General features: G+C 44.4%; 1 protein-coding gene across 1 annotated transcript in view; it reads left to right on the top strand.

The window, feature by feature from the left end:
- ankk1 (ankyrin repeat and kinase domain containing 1) overlaps positions 1-10,000 on the top strand; it is a 17,463-nt gene that overhangs the window by 813 nt on the left and 6,650 nt on the right. The window contains exons 2-6 of the mRNA XM_063207275.1: positions 2,257-2,369; positions 2,668-2,837; positions 5,766-5,914; positions 6,309-6,358; positions 7,839-7,994. Of these exons, the coding sequence (XP_063063345.1) occupies positions 2,257-2,369; positions 2,668-2,837; positions 5,766-5,914; positions 6,309-6,358; positions 7,839-7,994 (638 nt within the window). The remainder of the gene's footprint in view (positions 1-2,256; positions 2,370-2,667; positions 2,838-5,765; positions 5,915-6,308; positions 6,359-7,838; positions 7,995-10,000) is intronic.

Below are 10,000 nucleotides of genomic sequence, written 5' to 3' on the forward strand. Positions count from 1 at the left end.
CTAATCCCAACCCCAAGGCTACCCCCTAACACCTATCACTAACTAACTAACACACCCTAAGGTCCCCTCATTCTGAACACTTACCCACTAACACAATCACCCTAACAGAGCCTATCACAACTGTCTATTCTTTTTTTAAAGGCATTTTTGGGGGCTTTTCAAGCCTTTATTGGTTACTATCAGACAAACTAAGGGATGTAAACGTGTTCAACTCAACCAAAGTCAAAAACTGGGTGCTCATTCCTCAAGAATATACGAAATAAAGAGAACAGGACAGCACTTCAAGTCTTGTATTTTATTGCCCGTCAGACATTTCGGTGTTAACCTTCTTCAGTGTCGGGCTAACGTCTGACGAGCAATAAAACACAAGACTTGGAGTGCTGTCCTGTTCTCTTTATTTATTATCAGACAGTGAAGGAGAGACAGGAAGTGAATTGGGAGAGAGAGAGAGAGAGAGAGAGAGAGAGAGAGAGAGAGAGAGAGAGAGAGAGAGAGAGAGAGAGAGAGAGAGAGAGACGGGAAGGGCCGACAAAGGACCCGGGCCGGTAATCGAACCCCGGTCAGCCGCATATTAGAGGAGTGCCCTACCGTTTGCGCCATATGCCCTAAATGTCTATTCTTATATCAGTAACCAAACCCTGTCCACTAAACCCCTAATTTTACTTATCCCATACCCCTGATTCCAGCATATCGGGCTACTACTAACATCAGTCCCCTAACTGTGTCATCTTCAGACCATCAACTACCCAGTGATGTGTAAAGTACTGGACTGGAGGAGTATATAGAAGTACTTTATCAAGAAACTGACTTGAGGAGAAGTAGAAGTACTCTTTTATTGGCATACTGGAGTGGAAGTGGAAGTACTCAAATATTCAAAATGTCGTGTAGGCTACTTTTATTGCAAGTAGACGTGTTTTAGAAATACTCAAGTACAAGTGATTGAAAGTGCAAGTGATTAAGACACTGCTACTCAAATACTGAAAATAGAGGTATTTAAACATTACGACTTAAATTCTATATGTAAAAGTACAAGTAGGTACAAGTCACTATACAACACTGCAACTACCTATGCCATATGGTTCTATGACATTACTGCCTATGCAATGTAGAAAACCAACCTTAACCTCAGTCCACTAACCCACTGACATTTCTCATGCTCCAAATATGCTACCCGGTGACCCAGCAAACACTCTCACTGAAGATCTCAAGGGCGATAGGATGTTCGCGTAAGTGTGGCTGGTGCAACAAGTTGAGCCAGCTTGAATTGACGGTGAGTGTGCAGATTTAGAGAGCAGAGATGGAGAGATTACATCCTCCCCTTGGGTTTCCTGCCCCCCGCCAGTGGCTCAGGGAGTAAAAAGTAGTTTTGGCATGAATTTGGAAGGTTACAGTTGAAATTGGTTATGTCTAAGTCAAAGGGAACTCTAATGACTCCTGATCAACTGGGTAGCACCCTCTCGCATGGCACCCTCTCAGGCATTACATTGGTGTGTGAGTCAGGCAGTTTGTGATTGGTGAAATGTAAAGTATGAAATGTAAAGTAGCTCTGGACATTGTAATCTACATTAAAATGAACTTAAAGTGAAATGTCCCCTCGTTGCATTATACTGTATCTTTATTCATGTAGCTTTCTATACCTGTAGAACAGTGTCTACAAAGTGTAATACTTGGTGTAATACTTTGTTGCATTATACTGTATCTTGATTCATGTAGCTTTGTGGACCTGTAGAACAGAACATACTTTTTCACTAATTCCAACCACCACTGTGAAATACACTGCAGTACTGTACATGGTGTCATCACATTGCTGCCGCACACTGTACACACCTAATGTCACACTGTGTGAGGGGGCAGTCAAATAAATTGTAACCAACCCCCCCCCCCCCCCCCAACACACACACACACACACACACACACACACACACACACACACACACACACACACACACACACACACACACACACACACACACACACACACACACACACAATGGTGGCGGCTCAGTTGGTAGGGGAGTCTGTTCGGTTCGAACCCAGCTCTGTCTGACCCCATCAATGTGTCCCAGAGCAAGATGCTTAACCCAAAATGTCCTCTGGTAGCAGGGTGGTGCCCTGCATGGCATTCATTACCTGTGAATGAGAGCGTGAATGGATGACTGTGAGGCATACAATGTAAAGCGCTTAGAGCGCTTAAAGGAGTGGAAAGGCGCTATATCAGCGTAGTCCATTTTACATCTTGATTTATTTTCTCTCCAGGGAGCTGGTGGAGGAGGCATCCCGACTGGGGAAGGTGAAGTTCAACTACGTGACGTCGGTGTATGGCGTGTGCAAGGAGCCTCCGGCCCTCGTGATGGAGTTCATGAGCAAAGGTTTTTATTCATTTGATTATTATGATGATTTAAATTATAATTATTTATTATCATTAGTTTCCCTTTATATATACACATATATATTTCTTTGCCTTTTTCTTTTAATCATTTTCTCATTTTATGATGTGATGTACATAAATTCATTGATGCTTTGTTATTACTCTTGCTGCCCTGACATGTTTTAATGTAAAGTGACCTCGGGTATCTCCAAATGAAATAATCATTATGGTATTATGATGATGATGATGATGATGGATGATGATGATGATGATGATGATGATGATTATTATTATTAAAGGCTCCCTGGATGCCCTGCTCTCCAGCCACACGCTCATGTGGCCAAAGAAGTTCCAGATGGCCCACGAGGTGGTCATGGGCATGAACTTCCTGCACAGCATGGAGCCTCCCCTACTCCACCTCAACCTGAAGCCCGCCAACATCCTGCTGGACGGACACCTGCACGTCAAGGTACGTATGTGAATGAATGACAGACAGACAGACGTTTCGTCCTAAGCCTTGTCTAAGACTTAGGCCGAAAGGTGTGTCTGTCATGCTAACCCACAAAAACAAAATACACAAATCACATCAGCTTTTCTACAAAATACAGACATGAACGTTGCTATTCGCTTGCACCCGAAGACCTTGTAAAAAACATTTGGGAGTTGAGCGCACTTTCTGAAGAAAGACTGTAAATGACGTCACACAGGATGTGTAAAAGGTTAAATATTGGGTAAATGCATGACTGTTTATTGCATTCATCGTATCTCCACTGTTTTTCTAATTATTTTATATTCGTTCTTCATTCATTATTGTCTCTGATGGAAGATCTACTCTTTATTATGTTTCCTGTTGTCTTTGGATGGCTTTTGGGATACACAAAAAAGGGGTGCACAAAAAATTGTGTTGCACGGCCCATGTCAGACTGGAATGTATTAGTATATATGGGGCTGAGTGATGGTAAAGCTTGGTAACCCCTGCTGCTTGGTGCACCTGTTGGACAGACACCTGCATAATCAAGGGAACGGAAATAGCTCTTTTGGAGGACCAGGGGTGTCAGCTGACCTAATGCTATACAGTGGCATCGTAGGGCACTGAGAGGTAATGCGAATGTGCGAAGCCAGCGTGCAAAACATTTTTTTTTGCAGTTATTTATTTTAAAAAGCTTGTAAATTCATTATATTATTGCAAGTAGTGCATGCGCACTATTTTATACACATTCTTTACATTACTCCGTATGCTACACTTGAGCTAAATTCCAAGGTAGCATGGCTTTGAGGTTTTCTTGTGAGACTCATACCGGGGCACAGCAAATCAATAGGCCTACCAAGGCACCTGTCCCTGTAAAATAGGTCTGGCGACGCCCCTGTTGAGGATATTTTGCACACTTCCTTTTATCCAGGTGCATTGGAGGATATCCACACAATGTCACCAAAGTTATAAACAAAACATCCTGTACTGTATACTGTCTTCATTTGCAATATTTAATTGCAACATTTTGGTATACTGTACTGACTTTCATCACACGACTTTTCCGGTAAGGCACAATACACTGAAGACCTGTGACCCTTGACTAAAGACAGGACAGGACAGTGAGGCATTGAGAGAAAATTATAGGAGATAATTAAAAAGAAAAGAACTGAACTGGATAGGGCAAAGATGACTTAATGTATTTCAATGTAGAACGGCAAGAAAGAAAATGAAGTGCCGGACATTTTTTGTATGTGGCAAGACAGCAAGTTGGTGATTGAAACATTGTGTACAAATTGACATGACTGGATAGTGATAGGTAGTGAGAGAGATTATTGTTTTTAGAAACAAAGGACAGTGAAGATATAGGTGAATAAGGTGTTGAGAGAATGACAGGTAGGGGTAGTAGCTGTGACAGATGCCAAGATGTTTTTATTGTCAGTTGTAGACCTACAATGGCAGATAGTCAGAAGAATAGGAAAAGGCTCAAGGTGAAAAGTGTCAAAGTGTTAAGTGTCGGTGCTATTGTAAAATCAGAGGATAGAATTGATTATAGAAATCAATGAATAATGAAAGGGGAGCGGGCAATGTGCAAGTGCTGTGAATAATTATTTTTTTGTCAATGACGTGGGTAATGCATATTATACTGTAGGTGTTGCATTGTGAAGGGTAGCGTAGCAAAGTATGCCTATATTTAGCATAATGAACAGCATAAAGTGCATGCAGATTGACAGGACATTAAGGCTGGGAGGTTACTTTATTATAATGTGGGAGAGGAAGGTGGTTGCTCATTTTCTTTATGCGCTGTACTAGGACTTAGCTTGAGTGCTCTCCGCAGTGGCAGAACTATTCTATGCAGGATCCCAGGGCAAAACACTGACATGGCCCCCCTTATAACCTGCCAAGGTCAAGACAGGGCCCCCCACCACCAATATGGGATGCCACTGGGCCTATGTGCAAGAGCCCTGCTTGCCTCTCGTATACACAGCGTAGCTCCACCAATGGCTTTCAGAACTGTGCTTCAGCCTTGCCTTTTCCTCCATAATATCGTAGCTATTAGAATGGTTGGGCCATCATAAATAGCTTTTAGAATACTGTAAGAGGATCCTTGATGGGACACAACCAGACAGCACATTTTCTGTAAAATGTCATATTTTGTCGCCTAGATATGCTTTTAACAGTGGTATGCCGCTGGTGCTACAAATCTCACAGCAGACCACAAGATTACTGCTATCAAAGTTAACACTAGTCACTTTCCAAACTGTGGAAGCACCCCTCCCAGAGAGTTATTTCATTACAAGTCTGAAACTGTCTATTTTTAAGCACAGCCGTTGCCAAAATATCACCATTTCTGGGGATGCTAAAAAAGAGGGTATTGGAATGGAACACAGCCAGACAAAAAAGTGCTTGCATTTAATATCCATCAGACAAAGAAATTGACCTGTCGATCAGCCCCCTGCCTATAGGCAAAAGCAGCATGTGCAACCAAAAGTGTAACAAGGAAAGAGTGTTTTCTGTTCTCCCTAGTTGACTTTTTTATATAAATGGCCTTTAGGTCTATCTGGGCCTGACAAGGCAGAAAGTTTTGCTTCTCATTTAGTCTGGCCACGTATACTACGATATGTACAGCATTTTTCAAATTCTATTGAGAAAGGGAACCAATCAATTCTAAGCATTTCAATGGAGTGAAGGCAATGACGCACCCGTTCAGTTAGCAGGGAAGTCAAGGAAATGGGGGTCTGATCAATTGTACGTAACTTCAACCTTTGCGATTGTAATGGCTGCATTTCATGAAGGCAAGCTGGACATGCCCTTTGCATCTTCCTCTGAGAATTGGGTTGACAATGTGAGAGGGCCAGACCAAATGCTCGCAGAGCTTTGAATTCACGATAGACAGGCTACTTTTCATCACCTTTTATGTGTCTTTAGGTTTCAGACTTTGGTCTGGTCCGATGGAATGGCTGTTCTGGCACGTCGTTCATGGAGCATCTGACAGCTCGTGGGAACATCAACTACATCCCACCAGAGACCTTCAGCCCGAACCCAGAACCCCCCATGACCAAATTCGATGTCTACAGGTGAACACAGTGTTTCCCCTAGAGTAGTGTAGAGTAACTGTATTGATCCCCAGGGGGCTCATAGACCAAGTAGCATTGTGTGATGCTACTGGCAAAAAGCATTGGGACAGTACAATATTTATGTGTGTACTCTCATTGACCTGTGTGTGGTGTTGATCAAATTGTGGTGCTTGTTTTTATTCTGTGGTGCTGCACCACGGAATGGTCTAGATATGTATGGGACACACTAGAGAGGGAGGGGGACACTTACAGGCAAATTCACAGGGTGAAAAAGACACACTTACTTGACACGATGAATAATAGAAATGAGTTCCCTTCATGTAGTCTTCATACAGTATTTAATTCCCTCATGTGGTGTTAATATATAATAACTGACCTTTTTTCTCCTGTACAGTTTCGCTATAGTCCTGTGGGAGATCTTGACACAGAAGAAACCATATGCTGGTGAGTTCATGTTCTATTTAAGCACTTTGGAGGTTTCCTACTTTCAGCTGGAGGACTGTTGGTGCTTGTGTGTATTCCTCTTAGAATTAAGTCTGTAAGAGGCAACTTGCATTGCTTGAAAATTTTACATTCTCTACATAAATGGCATAACACGGTGGCATGCCATAGGTCACATGTCTTGGGGAATGGACATTGCACTGATTTATTATCACCTAGACGTGTTGGTGATGGTGACTTTCTGCTGTACTGGTTTACCATTGGTGCTTTATGTGCGCCAGTACGCACCAGAATGGAGTACCGACACTTCTCATTTTAGTCTATGGTAGGTGCGTCTGCAAGAAGGTCAGGGTAGGCCCGTGCACTGCCTACCTCTTTTTTTAAATCATGATCTCCCAATGTCAAGGCTACATATTGTTCGATTGACAAGTTACATTTAGGATTTAAACAACAGTCTTAATAAGTCCAAGCCCACCTGTTTTTCCTCTAAGCGCTGTAGACCGATAATGCATGCTGTTCCACCAGTGGAACGCTGTAATAATAATTGAAAAGTTTACTACCATAGTACTACACTACTATGACATAACACAGGGCCTTTAGTAATGCACTACAACTTGATCAACGGCTTAAGCATGCATTAGATGATTTCTGGCTTGGAATCTGGCTTCAGCACTGAAGACCAACCCAATCAGTAGGGCTACGATTGTTTGATTGATAGGTTACAGTTGTGACTTAAAAATAGTTTTATTAAGGCGAGGCCCACCTGTTTTTCACTAAGCCTGATTTTTCTCTAAGCTTGTTTTTCTCTAAGCATGCATGGGATGATTTCTGATTTAGCCCCTGGCGACAGGCATACCTGAAACAGGACATGTCACAGTGAGTTTATGCTGCTCTGGTTTTAACAGCCACCTGTCATTTAGTAAGCACACACACTCAGCAGAGGTGACACCACAGTCACTGTCACTGCCATTGTCGCTGTCATGCTCTTTGAAGTATTTCCCAGGTGTATTTTCATTACCCTCCCCCTCTTTCTCTCCTCTCTCCCACTTTTTTCTCTCTCCCCCTCCCCCTCTCTCTCCCTCCCCTTTCTCTTTCTCCCTCTCCCCCTCCTTTCATTGCCCCCTCTCTCCCCCTCTCTCCCTCCTCCTGTACCTGTCCTTCTCTCTATCTGTCTGTCTCTCTCTCTCTCTCTCTTTCTCTATCTCTCTCTCTCTTCCTCCCTGCCTCTCTCTCCCTCCTCCCGAATCTGTCCTTCTCTCTGTCTGTCTCTGTCTGTCTGTCTGTCTGTCTGTCTGTCTGTCTGTCTCTCTCTCTTTCTCTATCTCTCTCTCTTCCTCCCTGCCTCTCTCTCCCTCCTCCTGTACCTGTCCTTCTCTCTGTATCTGTCTCTCTCTTCCTCTTTCTCTCTCTCTCTCTCTCTCTATGTCTCTCTCTGTCTCTGTCTCTCTCTTCCTCTCTCTCTCTCTCTCTCGCCTCCCTCCAGGGGCCAACATGACAGAAGTCATCATTCGCGTGTCGTCGGGGAAGCGTCCGAGTGTGGAGCGTATCCCTGACGACAGGCCCTTGGAGTGCAAGGACATGCTGGACATCATGCAGCTCTGCTGGCGGCCCAGACCAACAGAGAGGCCCGCCTTCTCAGGTAGGCTCAACCAATAGGGAGGCCCGCCTTCTCAGGTAGGCTCAACCAATAGGGAGGCCCGCCTTCTCAGGTAGGATAGAAGCAAACAATAGGGAGGTCTGCCTTCTCAGGTAGGCTAGCAACCAATAGGGAGGCCTGCCTTCTCAGGTAGGCTCAACCAATAGAGAGGCTTGCCTTCTCAGGTAGGCTGGCAACACACACACAAACACAAACACAAACACACACACACACACACATGAACAGAAACACACACACATGAACAGAAACACACACACACACGCACACACACACGTACATAAACAGAAACACACACACACACACACACACACACACACACACACACACACACACACACACACACACACACACACACACACACACACACACACACACACACACACACACACACACACACACACACACACACACACATATAAATAGAAACACAGACGCAAGCACGCATGCACACATGCATAAACAGAAGCACACAGACTCTATAAATTTAAGAGAGAGAGACACACTCACTCACATACATTGATCCTCTCTCTCTCTCTCTCTCCCTCTCTCTCTCTCTCTCTCTCTCTCTCTCTCTCTCTCTCTCTCTCTCTCTCTCTCTCTCTCGCTCTCTCTCCCAAACACACACACTCACACACACACAGACAGACACACACAGTCTTCAGTCTTCAGCTCCAACTCTACCCCGTACCACACACATAATAACCAGCCAGCTGAAATCCCCAACTGCTTTGGTAATTACCACTTTCATCTCCAAACTAATTAGATCTCTTTATAAATACCACACGCTGTCCAGCTCTGTAGCCTGCCCTCTTGCAAAGCACTCCACTGGGCCAGCAAGGCTAAGTATACTAAACACCAGAATGTCCCAAAGATCATTTAGTCATCTCTCTCTCACTCCCTCCCCCCCCTCTCTCTCTCTCTCTCTCGCGCTCTCTCTCTCTCTCTCTCTCTCTCTCTCTCTCTCTCTCTCTCTCTCTCTCTCTCTCTCTCTCTCTCTCTCTCTCTCTCTGTCTCTCTCCTTTGCCTCTTCTCTGCGATGTCTAATCTGTCTCTGCCAAGTGTACCACTTTTTGCTATTTTGCCATATCATATGATCCTGTATGTACGCACGCACGCACACACACACACATGGGCGCGTGCACACACACACACACACACACACACACACACACACACACACACACACACACACACACACACACACACACACACACACACACACACACACACACACACATGCGCGCGCACACACACACACACACATGCGCACACACACTCAAGGTGGACTGGAGAAGAGTAGACTAGCACCCTGCCCTTGCCAAAACCCGACCCCATGCACAGGGCTGCTGGCTGGGCTGTCTGGACCCGTGCCGTGCCTGGCCCATCACTCCAGTCTTCTTCGTCCTTTAGCTTTGGCTTGACGGCAGAGCAGCGCTGGGCCATTAATCACGACAACTAGCGAAGCTCCGTCTAGCCTGCCGTGTTTTTGAAGGTCGAAAAGTCGGACTTGTCCAAAAACGCACCTGAGGGGGGCACAGATATGCCAAAAGCACCTGAAGGACATACAGATATGCCCGAGCTCTCTTCAGAGGACAGAGATAGGCCCAAAGGACGTCTAAGGACACCAGCAGACATGTGCCACAAAACATTTAAAATACAGAGCACAGATATGAGCAGAACACCTGAAGTACACAGACAACACTTTAGAGGACACAATGATCGTAAAACACTTTGAAAGATGCAATAAATAAAAAATATGCCACAGCACGCTGACACACACAGCCCAGGTATGCATTAATATTTATTTTGAAGGGGAGACAGATTTATACTATAATGTCCTTTAGATGACACAGATATGACAAATAACTGCTAAGGACTGCTAAGGACACAAACACCACGTCACTTTGACGTACAGAGCACAGATATTCCCTAAACACCTTCAGGTCACAGAAATATTTCTAAGCACTGTTTATAAGACACAGATATGC

The sequence above is a fragment of the Engraulis encrasicolus genome, chromosome 9 (assembly GCF_034702125.1).
Source record: "Engraulis encrasicolus isolate BLACKSEA-1 chromosome 9, IST_EnEncr_1.0, whole genome shotgun sequence".
Taxonomy (NCBI): Eukaryota; Metazoa; Chordata; class Actinopteri; order Clupeiformes; family Engraulidae; genus Engraulis; species Engraulis encrasicolus.